Raw genomic sequence first — 18344 nt, forward strand, 5'->3', positions numbered from 1 at the left:
AAATAATTATAGTTGGTCAAGTAAATCTTGTCAGTAGAAATTGTAGAAAAGGCGGTAAATTTAAAAAAATTTACTGACAAGATTTGCTTGTCCAACTATAGTAGGAATTAAACAAAATGGAACTAAACCATAACTAAACCATACTAAATTGTTGCCATGTTTAAGCATTTTACTTCAAAAAAGTGACAGTTATGTCGGAAATGGCGCCCTCAATACTTTTCTACAATCTCTTGTCGGACATTGCCTCGGAACTGCGTCGTTTCTGAATCGATTTGGTAAAAATAAATATAGCCGGTCTGTATTGCGGCTCAACTTCCGTTCCATTTTGTTTTTTAAAAAGAGCTTGACAACACCCGTTGCTATAGCTACATTTTGTGACTTTTGTGAGCTACATAAATTACATCTAGCATGACATAGATGTGCTATACGCGTGCGCCCCTGAGGGACAGAACATACGCAATGCGACAAAATTAAAAACACGTTTTAACATTTCTGACAACATAATAAAAACAACCTACGTAATTTGGTCGGGTCTTATTATTGTACCTTTAACATTGGCTTAATAGCCCGCTCCAGACTACACGGAGCGAAGCCGCGAACGCGAGTGTGGAGTCGATTTCGCTGATTAGCGAACTAGGCTCCACACTCGCGTTCGCGACGCGATTCGCGCACGAGTGTGGAGGGCCCTAAAGGTCTCGTAACCAGGCCAAAAATCCAAAAAAAAAATAAACTACGAGAACATAGTGACAGCTGTCAATAATTGTTATTGAGATATTATTCTGTCTGTGATTGTAATCGTTGACTTGTGATGCTTGTATTGCATTATTCTCTTTATTAATTATTATCACTCCACCTTAACATTGTGGAATATTCAGTAGAATAACTTTAACAATGTATTGCTGCATTAATGGGTGCGGCAATAAATCAGCGTATAATAGACATAAATTGGCTGGTATACAATTTTATAGTTTTCCTGCATATAGCTCTTTCTTGCCATGGCAAAACGAAAAGAGAAAACTGTGGATAGACGCAGTGAGGAGGCATACGTAAGTAAGAGTTTAGAAACTGACTCAATGTGTAATTTACTAATTTCTATTGGCCAAGTGCAGTTCTTATAGAAAAAACGAATGAGCAATTCATTAAATCTTTAAATTTCACCCCCCTTTTCACTCTCTTTCACAAAAACTATCCTATGTCCTTCCCCAGGACTCAAACTACATATCTCTATGCCAAATTTCAACTAAATCGGTTCAGCGGTTTAAGTGTGAAGAGGTAACACACAGACAGACAGACTTTCGCATTTATAATATTAGTATGGATGGATAAGTTTAAGGACATCATGCACCCGGCCAATAGTAAATTATTTTTCCGTTGTAGTTGTGGTAAATGCTCGCTGCACGCAAAGCAATTAAGAAAGAGAAAGAATGCTCCGTGCCGCAGGTAGGTGTGACAAAGAGCACACTACATATTCATGTGCAGCGAGTGTTTGACTCACCTATAGTAAACATAACCTCTTAATTTTTTCTTTCAGCAAAAATCCAGATACATTCAAACCAACCAGAAACACGAGAGTATGCAGCGCACATTTTGTTGGCAACAAGAAATCCGAAAATCCCCACAACCCGGCATACATTCCTAAAATTTTTGCTGGTAAATATCTTTAATAGTATCTGCTGAGTAACAACGCCGCTCGAAATGTCGGAGGTAAATTTACGCGATTAAGAGGAAAGGGGACGGCCGCTTCTCCATACAAATGTAGTCCCTATTTTCCTCTCTGGATATTGACATTATGGGGAATATTTTTAGCATAATTGGATGTATATTAACCATAGCTATGCCCCTACGTTTGATAATGGTAAAAATTAGAGCGAAAAACAGAATTCATACAAATTTTAAAGTAAAACTTCTTCCTAACAGATTTTTTTCTGACGGAAGTATCGAACGCTCAGTAGTGACACGCACAATAGGACACACGTCAATACTTGTATAGTTGGTCAAGCAAATCTTGTCAGTAGAAAAAGGCGCGAAATTCAAATTTTCTATGGGACGATATTCCTTCGCGCCTACATTTTTTAAATTTGCCGCCATTTTCTACTGACAAGAATTACTTGACCAAGTATAGTTTCCGCTATGAATTGTCATTGTTGGTTGTCAAACTTTATGGGCGTTTAGAAACTGAATAAAACTGACCTACCTCCGTAACAGACTACCGCACCGCGCCCGGCGGTACGGTATTAACGAACGTATGGCGGACCTACCACGAATAGGAGTAATACTTGCGAACAACGTTGTTCGCCATTTGTTCGCGGTAGGCCCTCTGACACATGATCAAAAGTGCGCTGGAACGCCTGGAACGCACCAAGTTCGCGGTCCGGTGCGGTCGTCTGTGAAAGCCAGAAATATATTCAATTTTTGAACGCACCCATAAACAAAATGACAGCCATGTGCCAACATATAGCGACGGAACGAATAGTGCTGTACGCACGCTTTCTGAGCATTTATCGATAAATTATCCGTGGTACCTTTCGGATAATACATAATAAATTATCAAATTTATCGATAAAAATAAAACAAATAACCTTGCAGTCGTATTTTATTTAGAAAAATTACAAAGCCTATTTTGCTTTGCCACCTTACTCGGACGTTTTTTTAATAAATTGGCAGTTATCTTCTCCAGAAAAAATGAGTCATTTTGTAACTCATACTCATACTACATTCATTGCGTAATAGAAAAACAGAAAACAGTTTAATTTTTATGCTACTCGCAGATTATATTAAATTTGTCGCCCTTTCTTGTCAGCTCATCGCCGGCTAGAAATGCTGAACAGAATCTGCTGCAAGTGACGCCGTTTCACCCACTGTCTGTAACTGAAAAAAACATAGTTATCGATAGTTACCAAGGGCAGCACTAGTGTTACGAACAAAACAATTTTTTATCGAATAAACAAGCATACAAATTGTATGCTATTGTATTTTATGATACAATACAATATAATCGTGCAGAACGTGCTCACGTTGCAACGAGTCTAAATATTATCCAATTTCTTGCTAAGCGGTCAGAACTCAGGTTTTTTTTAATGTGAGTGGTATTAATGAAATTTATATGGAATATAAAACGAAATACCTAGTAATCAAATGAAATGGCGGAGTCCCAGAAACATTTTACTCTTTCATCAATAAAAAATCAAGAACCTGATAATAATTTGACCTGTAAAAAACGTAAGTGTTATTTTTTTTTTATTGTTAAACTAATTTTCATTCATCATTTTTAAGTCATTAAATCAAGTCAAGTTTATTAAATCTCACTTTTTCAAATAATATAATTATAAATGGAATTATTAATTCTAGGTATAGAAAATGCCAAAAACGCACAAAAGATGAGGTTATATCGTCAGCGTTTGCGAGAGAAAAAAATTGCTAATAAATCTAACAATGCTAGCCCTCCAGCAATACGTAAGTGTTAGTGTTTAGTTGGCAACAGACACAGCTTTAATTATAAATAAAGTAAAGTGTCCTAAACCAGTGTATAATTATATTTAATGATATACATTAATTCTTCTTGTCTTAAGAAACTTTTTAAGAATATTTTTTTAAAATAATTATTTTTTTAACAGGTCAAAGGGCTCTTACAGGAGCCGAGAGATCAAAATTGTGGTATCATAGAAAGAAACTTAGAGAGATTAATTTATTACATCCTAATCAACAATCTAGTGAATCTCAAGAGAGCGAGTCGATTATAAAAAATAGTGATTTACGTAATACTGAAAATACTGCAATGACAAGTATGTATTTTTAATAACAAATGTCATAAAATTTATTCATCAGCAATTACTTCACTTCACAATTCTTCTTCTTAACTTTTAACTTTAACCTTTTTCTTCTTCTTCTTGACTTTTAAATAGCAATTATCATGAATTACCGATGATTCTTACTGGAGATTTTAATGTAAATTTCAGTTGTCAAGAATCTCAGCCTTACTTGATTTTTTCAAAGAAAAATTTGATCTATCTATCCTCCACCACACCAACAACGTGTTCTCCACTTCAATCAACAACGCGTTTCGGTACAAAGATAGATGCTGTTTTTTTCAAGAAAATTAGCAAATTTAGAGAGTAAAATTTATGTTCCACATTTCAGTTACCATAAACCTATAATTTCATACACAATTTATTTGTAAAGTATATGAATAATAAATATAATTATGGATCGTCGTGCCACGCTCTATTGGGGATCGATCTATCATCACTGACAGGACTATTGTAGCCAATAAGCCTGACATTATGATAAAAGATTGATCGCAATGCTAGGCCGTGCTCGTTGACATTAAACAGGGCAGCTGATGAGCTGGTGGGTCCGTATAGCCTTAACAAGCACTTTGTAAAATTAAATGTAAGATAAAATGTATCGCATGCTAGCTTTTTTTTCATCATGTCAGCCGATAGACGTCCACTGCTGGACATAGGCCTCCCCTAAGGCTCGCCACTCCGACCGATCCTGTGCCGCTCGCATCCACCGAATTCCCGCGACCTTCACCAGGTCGTCGCTCCATCTCGTTGGCAGTTCGTCTTCCTGTACGCGGACATTCCACTCCAGAACATTCCGGGCCCACTGGCCATCAGTTCTGCGCAGTTTTTTATTATTGTAAATAATTTAATTTATGTACACCGATCTGGTAAAATTATGTTGAGACAAAACAACATGTTAATGTACCATCTTATGTATTATGTAAACATACAATTTTTGGCAAGTAAATAAATGAAATGAAATCTTACTGAAACTCGGGTCGGTTAGCAAGTAGACGTTTTAAGTGAGTGTGATGAAATTCATGTTTATAAGCCAGTAAAGTAATTCCCAGAATTAAAAAAAGGTTTACAAAAATGGGAATACCATTTTGGAGAACAAGCTTTATCAAGGGGTGTTGGAATCTGGTACAGAACAATCCAAGATAGACCCTTGTGGATACCCTGGTTTGATTCTGCCAACCTCGCTAGAAAAGTGTTAGTCTCAGCTTTCCGAGTCCGGTCCGGACACATCCCTACAAACAAGTTTCTGTGCATGATGGGTGTTAAATCGTCACCACTGTGTGTAAACTGTCAGAAGACTGATGACTTGTCTCACGTGTTGTTGGAATGCGTCCGGAATTCGGACTTGAGAAAAAGATTTTTTGGTAGTCTGGGCTCCATGCACAATGGACAGATTGTTGGTTGGCAGAGCCTATATCGGACAAAGCAATCAGTGTTTACCACTTTATTGACCTCTCCCTTGAGTAGGGAACTATGAAAGCACCCATGAGGCTGACATGTTCACCTAGTGTCCAAAGCCTCTATAAAAACTAAATTAAAAAAAAAATTTTAAAAAAAAAACCAGTAAAACGTGAAAACGAGCGATGCTCTGGACATATTTGCAATCTATAAGAATGGTATTATCCATATTCAATGAAATTGTTAGCAAAAATCAAGATCCATTTTTTTGTAAAAAAATAAATAGTTTCGGCCCACATAACTGGGCTGAAATTATTTGCCAATAAACTACCGGGCTACTGAGTACCATGTATTTTTCAGGTGATAATGAAGCCGGTGGGGCTACCACCAGCACCACCACGAGCCCACCACCAGCTCCCCACCAACCTCCCTGCGCCCCACCAGCAGCCTCATTGCCCGAGAAGCCAAAACTAACTGAAGATGTGCCCACATTCTCTATGCTCCCGGCTCTGCAAGTGGTACCCATTGAACCATGTAAGTGTATTTAATGGTGTTTAACCTTTTCAACACCGTGTCAAACACAAAAGCTGTCACTCGGACACCACGTCACCGAAGTGTCAAAACTGAAATTGAACTTTATACATGACGTAGGTCTATGTTGCTCTGTGGTCTTTGACCGATTAATCCTTCTTTGGCGTTGGACCTGCGGTGCCGATATATTGCATTGGCGTCGAAAACCCACTTTCATAGAAATTTAACATTAATGATGGCATTGCAACACTTTGTCATGGCAAATGGTATGCACAGTTAGATTGCTCTGTCTTACTTATATTTTAAATGCAATTGGTAAACTACCATTTGAGCCGTGGCAAAAAAGCTGGGATAACGCGATGAAGATGTTAAACAACCATTTCAAATACAAATGAATTTATTTCATTACTTTTTACAGTTGTTCTTAATTATATTATAAGGCCATTGCCACCATTTGCCTTTTCCTTCTTATTGTTTTAAATTATAAAAAGGACTTTTCTTCAGCCCTTGAAAAAAAATATTCATGTTTTTTTTTTCAGTTGTTCCCGAGGAAGTTGATAATTCTTGTAAGGATTGTGCAGCAGTTACTGTTAAGTGAGTATGATTCTTCCTTCCTGCCTTCTATCTTCCTTCATTGAATCCTTCGCTTTATGATTCAACGTACACTCACGCCGTTAATATGTCATTTTGCTCCCATGTGAGACATCTACTATTGTGCCCGTTTGTAAGATTTACACCGAATTGATTTTGTATTAAGCAGAAACGTCTGCAAACGATGCCATAAAGCTCTAAAATAAATTAAAGTGGAAAAAACACTATTTTGGGCGAGGCCCGAACTCGCGACTGAATCACTAGCCCATTTCTCTGCCAACTGAGCTAGCGAGACTCCACTTGAGGATAGAATATTTCAACCATATGCGCCTAGCGACATCTACCGTAAGAGTATTATACTTAAACGTACGTTGGGTTTACACAATACGTTCTGCTTATCCCCAGGTTCTCGTTCTGGTGCGTGCAGTGTTGTCGCGGGCCGCTGTGCGGCGCGTGCGCGGAGTGCGCGCCGCACGACGGCCACTACTTGCTGCGCACGCCAACAGGCGCCACGCACGTGAGTTTCGACATAATTCATTAGGGTTCCGTACCCAAAGGGTAAAAACGGGACCCTATTACTAAGACTCCTCTGTCTGTCACCAGGCTGTATCTCATGAACCGTGATAGCTAGACAGTTGAAATTTTCACAGATGATGTATTTCTGTTGCCGCTATAACAACAAACACTAAAAAGTACGGAACCCTCGGTGGGCGAGTCCGACTCGCACTTGTCCGGTTTTTTGAATTGACAACATCCTTTTTTTACTTTCAAAAGATCGTAATTCATAATTTTCATCATATAAGGTGCTGCGTCAGTCACTAACTGTTGAATTTATCGCTCTGCATCACAGTACCAAAAATTTGATAGGGACGTTATAATCAAATTTGTTATTGTTTCATTAATTTCATTATTAATTTGTCTACTGTAAACATTACAACATAATACTTGCAATAACATACGGCCGACTTGGTGTATTGTCAACTTTGCCAACGATAACATTGGCAAACAGACAATAAAATTAACCCAAAATTACAAAAAAAAAAACAATTACATAAATATAAATGTCAAATTACACAACAACCGTTAACATTTGTAGTCTCATCTACAGACACGTAGATATAATTGTTCCCAATCTCGTTCCTATTTTTCATTAATGCGTGAACCGGAAGCTGACATCACCTCTATTGCACAATCAAGTCATGATGTAATAAACCGATTAAAAAGTTAGTTGCATGTTTATGTGGTTGTCATATTTCACTTTTAGCGTTAATTTGATTTGTAAACTGTCAAATTGTTTTCATCGGTTCTTGAAAAAAGCGCTGGTGGCCTAGCGGTAAGAGCGTGCGACTTGCAATCCGAAGGTCGCAGGTTCAAACCCTGGCTCGTACCAATGAGTTTTTCGGAACTTATGTACGAAATATCATTTGATATTTACCAGTCGCTTTTCGGTGAAGGAAAACATCGTGAGGAAACCGGACTAATCCCAACAAGGCCTAGTTTCCCCTCTGGGTTGGAAGGTCAGATGGCAGTCGCTTTCGTAAAAACTAGTGCCTACGCCAATTCTTGGGATTAGTTGCCAAGCGGACCCCAGGCTCCCATGAGCCGTGGCAAAATGCCGGGACAACTCGAGGAAGATGAGGTTCTTGATAAAAACCCTTATTTTGCATAGATTTAGTATATTTTCTTATAGATGTGCCATACGCGTGCGCCCGTGAGGGACAGAACAGAACAAACACAACGCAACAAAATCAAAAAAAACGTTTGAAATTCCTGACAACATACCGAAAACAATCTACGTAATTTCTTCGGATTAATTGTTGCCCACCATAAAAACGGTGGACAACAAAAACACGTCTACGTCACTTAGAATAAGAATAAGAAAACATTTATTGCCACACAACAAAAGAGAAATTACAGGAAACAAATAACATAAAAAATTGGCATGCGCGACAAAAGGAGCGGGCTCAGCATGTGCTGCGCCAGCCACTTCACCAGGAATTGACCGCACAGCGCTGATTTTCAGTTCGCCCCCTTACTGAACCACATTGATATGTACTTAGGACATTTTACAAGTAGGCAGAAAGGAAAAGTGAGACTATGACAAGGACAAACAATCATAGCGCCTTCTAAAAGTTCCATAAGACCATCCCGTTCGGTCATTTCCCCCCACTAAGACCAGTTATACTATATTTATGTGATTTTTCATTCGACAGAGTCAAACGGAGGCAGTGCTAGCAGTCATAAGGCAACATTTGCAGGCAGAAAACTTACTAACGCTATACGAAATTGATAACAATTGGTATGTATTTCCTTGATATATTTTCGCCTCTTTTTAAGGTTCCGTACCCAAAGGGTAAAAAACGGGACCCTATTACTAAGACGACGCTGTCCGTCTGTCTGTCTGTCTGTCAACTGTCTAGCTATCACATGAACCGTGATAGCTAGACAGTTGAAATTTTCACAGAAAATGTATTTCTGTGGCCGCTATAACAACAAATACTAAAAACAGAATAAAATAAATATTTAAGTGGGGCTCCCATACAACAAACGTGATTTTTTTGCCGTTTTTTGCGTAATGGTACGGAACCTTTCGTGCGCGAGTCCGACTCACACTTGTTTTTTAGGGTTCCGTAATCAACTAGGAACCTTTATAATTTTACCTTGTCCGTCTGTTCGTCTGTCCGTTAGTGGTTTAGTGATCATAAAACTGCAATTTAATATGAGGAGGTATAATACCTACAACAATGTCGCCGACAAACTTGTAATGATAAAAACTAGATTTTTTTGTATACCTCTCGCACTACTACTAGTACAACAGAAAGGACCCTTACCACAAGGAACAAGGTACATTGACCCGCCTGTTCCTATTTCCTATCTCTTTTGGATGCGCATAAATTATATTGTTGTCGCACTCTCGCACAGTGACATTGACGGCCTCATGGGCGGGACAGCAATATAAATATAAAAACAGGCGGGTCAGTGTCCGAAATTCGTCGTGGTAAGTGTCCTTGCTTATTCACATGCACAAATAGTTCATTGAAAAACGTACTATACAGTGGTTTTGTTCTGATCGTAGTGTGAAAGTGGAAATAAAGGAAGAGCCAGAGGAGCTTCCGCCTTTCGTCCCGGAGCCCGCAACGGAGCCCGACGCACTGAACCCGTTAGCCACGCACTACTCTGCCACAGGTAGACAGGTACGCCTAACCATAGAGTAATAACTAAGCTTAGAGTGCTCACGTCATACATCAATTGTATTATTTTTAATGTTTGAATATTTCATGTTATTACTATTGTTTTTTTTTTCAGTTTGATGAAGGCGAAACGATCCATCACTATTTACCAAAGCGTCGGCGAATCATGCCTACAGAAAACAACGCTACCCAGCTAAAAACTTTGGTGAAGCTTCAAGCTAAGACTTTTATCTCACAAACTAACGTAAAGGATACGCCTAGCGGTTTCAAAACTGTTTTAAAACGCACACCTAGCGGTCTAAAAAAAGTCTTATTGAAACCAATCTCTAGCGGTTCACAATCTGTCCTAAAACTAAAACCCATTCCTAGCGATTCAATTTTAAAAACAAAGCTTGACGGTATCAAGAGATCACAAAATGTCCCAAAAGCCATTAGTAAAACCAGAAAATCTCAAACTGTCTTAAAAATTATTCCCCATGATCCTAAACGAAAAACGCTCTTACAAGTCACTCCTAGAGAAACACTGATTGTTAAGAACCAACCGAGCGATATTAAAGAGCCACAAACAAAGAACCAACCAGGTAAACTGAAAATCAAAAGAACCCTTTTAAAAGTCCCACTTAGTGAACTCGCAAAAGTCACAAAGTCAAAAACTCTCCTTAACCACCCCAGTGGGTCGAAAACGCTCCGAAAAGTCAAACCAGGCGAGATTTTGGAGCTCGATGAGATCCAAAAGATTCTTAAAGGGACGGCTGTTCAGCAAAATGATCCCACAGGGCGAAAGCTTCATAACGTTCTAAAGGGCTTCTCTATCCCCCTGAAAGTTACCTCAGAACCCTCTCGAAATAGTGAAACATTTAGACGATGAAGACAGTTTTTGCTGTGAAAGTGATACAGATGCATTTTATATAAAACTGTCGGCGACTTTTTAAATGTGTTATTTTATATGTACTATTTTCACTTATCATTGATTCACGAGTCAAGATCTTCATACTTATTTGATAGATGTCTGAAAACTTATGTGAGCCGCTAGGGCGGCGCCACAATCGCTGCGTGAATAGCGTTACGAAGATAGATTAAACAAAAAAATAAATATGAAAATATTTGAAAGTTATAAATAGAAATTTTGAGGTAATTGTTAAATAAAAAAATGAAATCGTCGTACGGAAGTATCGGACGTCGGTAAACGAATAGCACAGAAATGGAGGTGGGGCGAGAAGGAACGATGGGAGATTGACAAGACAGGTTACTGAATGACGGCTAAGGTGTGCAAAAAGATTGATGTGGATATTTGCTGAACACCAAGCAATGGATGCGGGCATAGGACCGAAGAAAGGCGGAATACTTTCAGAATACAGAAGAGGCCTAATGGCAAAGGTGCGAAGTCGGTGGAGAAGTGGCGCTGTTTGTCACAAATACACGTAATCTTACGGAATGTACAACATTAATGCTAGCGGCAACCGTATGAACTAATTCTACTTCATAAGATATAACATAGAAATGCCAAAAAAATGAGGGCAGCACCATGCAGTCGCTAAAAATGTCTAAATAATAGAATAATGAATAAGACAGATGTAGAAGATAATGCTGGCGTTAGTAGAACGAGACATGCAACGCAACAAGATCTTGTCAGAGGTCTAAAAGAAATGGTTCGAATGCTGACTTAGAGGTAAGTCTTGTTTTATATATACCTCCGTTACCCCGTTAGGTATAGTTTGTTGGTTTCAAACGGTCCCCGAACAGCGCGGGCTAGTCCAACGCTCAAAAAACCAGTGTAGATGTGCTCTCCGATAACGCCTTTGTTACGCAGCTCCATGACGACACACTTTAAACTGGTTCTATAGCGTTCGACTCGCCGGCACCGGCATTCAATAACCGTAGAGGTTTATTTCAGTTTATAACCGTAGAGGTGCCGTAGAGAGACCACACACAGCTTCGCATTATATTTTACAGTACATATGGTGCTACTTTCTCGCACTAGTGCGTAAAAGAGCACTTTTCGTGCATATGTCGAAAGTTTAAAGGGCCATATGTACTGTAACTCCCTAACTAACTGCGGACTCGTGTCGATTTAAAACACTCCCTGCGGTCGTGTTTTAATTTATCGCCACTCGTTTCGAATTTCCTCTTTTCCGCACTTGTATCGTAAATAACTATTTCCATTAGTTCATTTTGAATCTTATTCTGATTAGGTACCATAGAGTCGTAATTCGTAATTCATTAACCGGTTAAGGTGGTTTGACTAGGTTACCCAAAGCTTAAACCCCGCTAGATGGCGTCACTTTCGCAAATTTTCAGGTTTTATTTTTTTGTGGAATAGTGTTGGTATCTGTATACTTAAAAGTATGTTTAGCGCACTCTTTACATAAATATTGAACTATTATAATAAACATTGAATACTTCATTAGTGTAAAAAAACACTTTTAAAGTCGACAGAGTGTTTCTGTCATGCTATTTCCTACTATTACTCACACATGCAAACAGTGTTTTCGTGATTGCTTGTAGTAGACAATTTCATGCAGTGTAAGTATGCTGCAATGGCGTTGCGGTATGTTCGTGGAAATACGTGCAAGAGGATTCGGGTTCGAGACTGGTACGTCAGGGGTACTTTTTTTGTCCTTTTTGTGTTATCTTATGTTTCTTATACCTTTTATTCTTCGAATTCTTGTCCGATTCCGATATAACCGAAATATATTTCAGTGATATCGGAAACGGCTCTATTTCGATGAAATTTGCTGTAAGGGGTTCGATCTAGCTAGGTCTTATCTCTGGGAAAACGAGCATTTTTGAGTTTTTACTTATGTTTTCTTTTTCTCCCAGATATTCAGTATTATTAATAAATTAGTTTATAACGTTTTATAAAAATATGTGACGTTTTGAACTAAAAGGTACCACATTGTCGGTTGTCGATTAGGTTGATTTCATTTTGAAGCTTTATGGAAATATGACAACAATAAGTAGGTACCCGTTTGGTTGAAAACGCCACATATATTGAAAACCTGACTTTCACAAATCTCACCTTTTTGGGTTCTTCCAACTCAGAAAGGATGGAGAATACTGACGATTCTTAGTAGCACTAGCCCAAGGAAGTTCAGGTTTGTAAGTGTCAGGTATCAGTTTTTTTTAAAGCGCTAAATATAGTTCTACAAGTAAAGCAATCCCTTACTGCCCAGCCTCTATAGTATTTTTCAAACTGGAAGGGCACGATGATAGATTTCATCTCCATACAATTTATAACCTAATAATGCCAAATGTTGCAAAATTATATTGAATTGAGATCTATCATCGTACCCTTGCAGTTTGAAATAGTTATTTACGATACAAGTGCGGAAAAGAGAAAATTCGAAACGAGTGGCGACAGATTAAAACACGACCGCAGAGTGTTTTAAATCGACACGAGTTGCGAATTACCTATTCGCACGTGTATCGTACAACGTTTTACAGTACATATGGCCTTTAAACTTTCGACATATGCATGAAAAGAGCTCTTTACGCACTAGGGCGAGAAAGTTGCACCATATGTACTGTAAAATACTTTATAGTACATATGGTGCTACATATACGTTACCGCCCTAGTGCGGTAATTAGTACAATACGTGCATATGTCGAAAATGTAAAGGGCCATAATTATGTACTGTAAAACGTTGTACAACACACGTGCGAAAAGGTAATTCGCAACTCGTGTCGATTAAAACACTTCCTTCGGTCGTGTTTCAATTTATCGCCACTCGTTGCCAATTTCCTACTTTTCGCACTTGTATCGTAATGTACTAATAATAAAGTAGTAATTGTAAAATAAAATTAAAACTTTTTTGATATATTTTTTTTTGGATTCAAGTAGGTACAGTGAGTAACAACATTGCATGGCCTTCTAATTATAACTATTATAGAAAACGGGATATTTATCATGTTTATTTATATTATTTATATCTCGATATTTTGGCCGGTCTTGCAAGACCAGTCGTTGTGGAGATCCCTGGGGAGGCCTATGTCCAGCAGTGGATGTCTTGTTGGTGTAGATGGATTCACACAACAAATGAAATAACATTTTTTCATATTTGTTATCCATAGTTGTCCCTGTACCTGAAAGAAAAATAATATCAAGATAGCACAAAATCTCTAATGTTATAGGAAGAAAGATGATGCAACAATATGGATTCTAATAAAGTTATCATTTACTTAACATATAGTGTTTTTCATTCATAGACAAAATTCCATAATTTTTATCCCCAGGAAATGTTTTATTTTACTTTATTGCAGTGAGGATGTCCTGATTTTTTCTGGCTAATGAAGGAAAACATTTTATTTCCAAGAATGCCTCTTCATTTTGCACAATACCTAAAAAAACCTAGAGTTAGTGACACATTGACTATTCGGCAACCAAAACTGTAATAATTACATTATATAGGTATTGTTCACTGCTTATATCTACCATTACGGAAGAAGTGAGAATTATTTTCTAAAAAGATCGGCACGAGAAAATTACAATGTACAATGAAGGAATGAAACTGTACCTACCTTACGAAACTTCACCATCATGAATTCCGCTTCAATTGAGTCTGAATTTTTCTGGATTTTCGCCGACCAGAACACCGATGATTTTTGTAACTTGATTTAGACGTTGCTACATATATTATTATACTCTTTGCGTTGCTATCATTTTCAATTTATACAAACAAATTGATGTCACAATAAACATGACCCTATGTGTCAGTGTCAACACTGTCAAATAAAAATGCACTAAACATGACGGCACTGCAAATCCTGCCAGGTCGGCCAGGCAACGTCGCCAACGTCATAGAGTGGCAACGCCGCACGCAACGTATTTGTACACGACATTTGTGACACACACATACGTAAAATTGATGAAAAAATTACGTTGATTTATGTATGATTTCTGTATGAAACAAAGTTTTTCTATTAATTTAGCGCAAACGAATATTCGAAAGTAGATAAATGAGCAAATATTTGTGTAGTAATAGTGTGTAGTGCCTTAATTAAAGCAGATTGAATTTTGTATGAAAATCGAACCACCTTAAAGCGATCCAACCATTTTTTATACAGGTAGTAAGTAGCACGCGCCGGTTTACTTAACAATAGACAAAAGATAAGCCGTTTGGGGACCGTTTGAAACCTACAAACTATACTAAAAATAAAAAATTTGTTTGTTCCAGCCATGGTGCAACTGCAGCGCGTTTCCTCGTTAGATATAAGAAAATGGACGGCACGAAGAATACGCCAACAGAAGACTGAAATAAAATTATAGAATTTAAAATCTGTTTTTTTTCTCTTTTATATATCCCTTAGCTAATGACACAATTAGGGTGTAACAACTTTTTTGTGTTGCTATTTTGCCCCGTTGCCCATAGGACAATTATCCCCACATTTGTCCTCGCCCCACGTCACAGATTATTTAATAGTTTCAATTTATTTATTTCCTTTAAGTACAATTCTTACGAACAGATACTTATCTCTCAAAGAAAACGCAAATACCTACCGTTTTGATACCTACACAAAAATACAATGGAGTGACCCAGAGTAAAGTCAGGCCTATGGAACTCTCCGCGCGAGCTCGGATTTATACCTACGACTCGCTTCTCGCCGGCGGGACTCAAACTAGCCAGTTGGTTGCCACACGCGATCACGCACGCACGTCAGCGCGCGCCATGCCAAAGAAATGTCGTGGTGTGTTCGTTACTAAGACATTTACTTTGGCATAGCGCGCGGTGACGTGCGTGCGTGAGCGCGTGTGGCAACCAACACGGCCCCTATGTCACAGTGCCCAAACCGTATGAGTACAATTTTTTTAAATAAGAGTACAAAATTGCTCTTTTTTTTTCATGAATTTGTACCGCAAATTAAATTACAAAATCTTCCTTTCTCGTGCCAGCCAGCATCACACTTACCTTAAGTTAGCTTATTTTACTTAAAGGAAACATTCTTTTATTTTATTTATTCACAGATTTTTTTTAAATTCGATTGCATCGCCTGGGAATCGAGCCAACTAAAAATAAAAACTTGCTATTTTATTCCTTATGTTCAGTTTGTTTTGTTCATGTTAACGTTAAAATTTATCCAAGAAACATTAATAGGTAAAATGAGCTAAATGAGCTAGGTTTTAAGGCACTTTCCCTGCAGGGCCCATTAACTTTTTCCACACTGTATATAGGTATAATCGAGGGTGGGGTGATAGACAATATCAGAATTTATTGTTATAGAGGTTCCGGTGCTGAATTTCTAATAATTTCAGCGCATGTGTTGGGCCTTGTTCCGGAAGGGATAAACCCTATCGTTTGGGGTCTAAGAGAAAAAACAAAACAGCAGTTTAAGGTGTTAATGTTTATGTTTATTTCAGTCGTTTCTTCGCCTCTTCCTGTCGGCCGACCACTTCCTTATATCTTCTGCGGTAAGGGGCTGCAGCTGCACCGCAGCTGGAACAAACAATAGTTTCAATTAGATAAATGTGACGTTTTCAATCAAAAGGTACCACATCGTCGCTTACCATAAGGATGAGAATTGCTTGTATCTTTACAACAACCAACAACAACCTGTCAGAGCGTCCATATGGCAAGCGACAATGTGTTACCTTTTGCCCGAAAACAACACAAATAAATAATAAATATTATAGGATATGAGGATATGGACTGGACGCAAGCGGCGCGGCGAGCGGCAACGGCAAATTAAGGCCGTTAATTGCGCTCGACCAAAATGGCCTTATTTTTATTCAAATTGACTACCCCGCATTACTTTCAGAAATTTATTTCAGTTTAAATAAAATGCTCTTACCGGGATTCGAACCCACCATCGACTTCATAAGCAGGGTGTCATACAGACTAGGCCAGACTGGTCGCAAATAGATCAAGATCGCGATAAAACCTTAAAGCAAGTATACCTAGTACTATAGATTTGCTAAAGAAAGGACGCAAAGCAGAAAGAATTTCGTACATTGACCCGACATTTCCTATCTCAATCGCACGCGCATAATTATTATTCGTGTCCCGCTCGTACAGTGGCATTGACTGCCAGTCATCAATGGGTGGGGCTGCATAACCCTTTCCAACCGAATGAGATTTGCTAACTTAATAATGAATGTCACTAGGACATGTGTTAAAATTGACATTTGGGCCAAAATTATTTTCCTCGTCTTATTTCTGACCACTGTCACGCTTCTATTTTTGTATTTTATCAAATAAAAAAAAAATTGAGTGCTATTGCATGTCTTTCTAGCTGTAGATTATAGTTTTCTTGAGAAAAATTAAACACCAAATTTCACCCCATACAAAAAGCTCCACTCAGTCACTTTTTTGGGGACAAAAAACAAGACAATAATTTGAACCCATTTAACTGTAAATCAACCATGTAAATGTATGATTCCATTTTTGGCGATATGATACGTTTTATTTGTAAGCATGTACCTTTTGTGCAAATAAATTAAAAAAAAATCCTCATGATCATATCGGGCCGGGTGTAAAGGATAAATACCACATATATCGTTCCTTGAGAAACATAGTGTCAGTATACAAAAATACAAAATGATTTGTGCTTGAAAAATGGAACAACGTCACAATTTGAATGGTAATGAATTTTACAGTACATATGGTGCTACTTTCTCGCACTAGTGCGTAAAGTGCACTTTTCGTGCATATGTCGAAAGTTTAAAGGGCCATATGTACTGTAAAACGTTGTTCGATACACGTGAGAATAGGTAATTCGCAACTCGTGTCGTTTTAAAACACTCCCTGCGGTCGTGTTTTAATTTATCGCCACTCGTTTCGAATTTCCTCTTTTCCGCACTTGTATCGTAAATAACTATTGTATAGTGACACTATGTTTCACAAGGAGTGATATAAAAAAAAACTTACCTTCTGACGTCACCGTTCGAAGCATTTCACTTGGATCTCTCATAGGTCTACCTCTAACATCTTGTGACACTCTTGAATTGCTAGTAGTGGCCTGTATGACACCTTGTGATTTGAGATCGCCAGTGAGTGCCTGAACTGTTTCCGATCCTCTTATTGGGACATTTAGGGATCGTGATCTTCTGAAATTGCTAGCAGTTGGACTAAGAACTTGTGATTCTGTGATTTTGCTAGAAGTTACCAGTTCAATACCTCGTGATATGAGATCGCTAGGAGTAAGTGTAAGTATGTGGACTTTTTGGGATCTTCTGACATTAAGTGCGTCATGTTTTTGTTGTGACGCTCTGATATCTGGTGCTCTCAAAATGCCAGGATAAAGTGTGTGGTCTGTTTGGTATCTTCTTAGAACATTAGCTGGGACCTTTAAGAGTTTCTGTTGAAAATCGGCTTTCATTTTAACTGTGGAGTTTGGTTTGCGCGTTCGGGGGTTGAGTCGAAGACGCTTGACAGTTTGGTGGTCTGTTTCCTCGTCAACACGCTGTGAATGATAGGAATAAATCAAGTTAGAATTGTTTTTAATTGACGGACTACGTTTTTAGGTATCTGGGGGATTACAAATAAAGTTTATTTTCAAGTAGGCATATTGAAATGTGCTTATGAACGTTAAATAAAGCTACACCAGTTCAACTCTACACCTCTGCCCGAGAAGATTGATACCCCTTTTAAATTGGAGGTGGGTATCCCATTCCCAATCTGGGATCGGCAAGAAACTCGGCGGGACACATCTTTTACATTAGATCTTATAATTAACATTTAATTAGAAAATACATTTTAAATTACTATAAAGATAATGAAATAACATACAGTTTCTTTTTCTTTATAGAATTAGAGGCAGGAAGTTTCTGGAGTGACTGTGGTATCGGTGTGGGGCTCCACCTCCACGGTGAGCGGGTCGGGGCGGGGCTCCACTG

At 38.2% G+C, this 18344-nt stretch overlaps 2 protein-coding genes across 7 annotated transcripts in view; one reads left to right on the forward strand and one right to left on the reverse strand.

The window, feature by feature from the left end:
* The first annotated feature begins 788 nt into the window (after positions 1 to 788).
* LOC134751411 (uncharacterized) lies at positions 789 to 14788 on the forward strand. Of its 2 annotated transcripts, XM_063686813.1 has the most exons (10): positions 2938 to 3219; positions 3349 to 3453; positions 3615 to 3782; positions 5562 to 5735; positions 6272 to 6326; positions 6729 to 6840; positions 8537 to 8622; positions 9400 to 9517; positions 9630 to 11183; positions 14689 to 14788. In XM_063686813.1, the coding sequence occupies exons 1-9, from the start codon at positions 3141 to 3143 to the stop codon at positions 10380 to 10382; spliced, it is 1650 nt and encodes a 549-aa protein (XP_063542883.1). In that variant the 5' UTR covers positions 2938 to 3140; the 3' UTR covers positions 10383 to 11183; positions 14689 to 14788. The 2 variants fall into 2 exon arrangements, with proteins under 2 accessions (XP_063542884.1, XP_063542883.1); XM_063686814.1 differs by lacking the exons at positions 2938 to 3219; positions 3349 to 3453; positions 3615 to 3782 and adding exons at positions 789 to 1046; positions 1532 to 1650.
* Positions 14789 to 15844: 1056 nt separating this feature from the next.
* Positions 15845 to 18344, reverse strand: part of LOC134751406 (uncharacterized) — a 34598-nt gene continuing 32098 nt past the window's right edge. For all 5 annotated transcript variants that reach the window (XM_063686802.1, XM_063686803.1, XM_063686801.1 and 2 more), the window contains 2 exons: positions 17377 to 17911; positions 15845 to 15945 (listed from right to left, as the gene is read on the reverse strand). In XM_063686802.1, the coding sequence (XP_063542872.1) occupies positions 15866 to 15945; positions 17377 to 17911 (615 nt within the window). In that variant the 3' untranslated portion in view covers positions 15845 to 15865. The remainder of the gene's footprint in view (positions 15946 to 17376; positions 17912 to 18344) is intronic.

This window comes from Cydia strobilella, chromosome 22 (assembly GCF_947568885.1).
Source record: "Cydia strobilella chromosome 22, ilCydStro3.1, whole genome shotgun sequence".
Taxonomy (NCBI): Eukaryota; Metazoa; Arthropoda; class Insecta; order Lepidoptera; family Tortricidae; genus Cydia; species Cydia strobilella.

What these genes read in the sequence shown, in the direction of transcription:
- LOC134751411 (XM_063686813.1), top strand. Translation starts at nt 3,141, where the DNA reads ATGGCGGAGTCCCAGAAACATTTTACTCTTTCATCAATAAAAAATCAA. An exon ending in TGCTAGCCCTCCAGCAATAC is followed by an intron (nt 3,454 to 3,614) that starts GTAAGTGTTAGT and finishes TTTTTTTAACAG; the next exon opens with GTCAAAGGGCTCTTACAGGA. An exon ending in TGTGCAGCAGTTACTGTTAA is followed by an intron (nt 6,327 to 6,728) that starts GTGAGTATGATT and finishes GCTTATCCCCAG; the next exon opens with GTTCTCGTTCTGGTGCGTGC.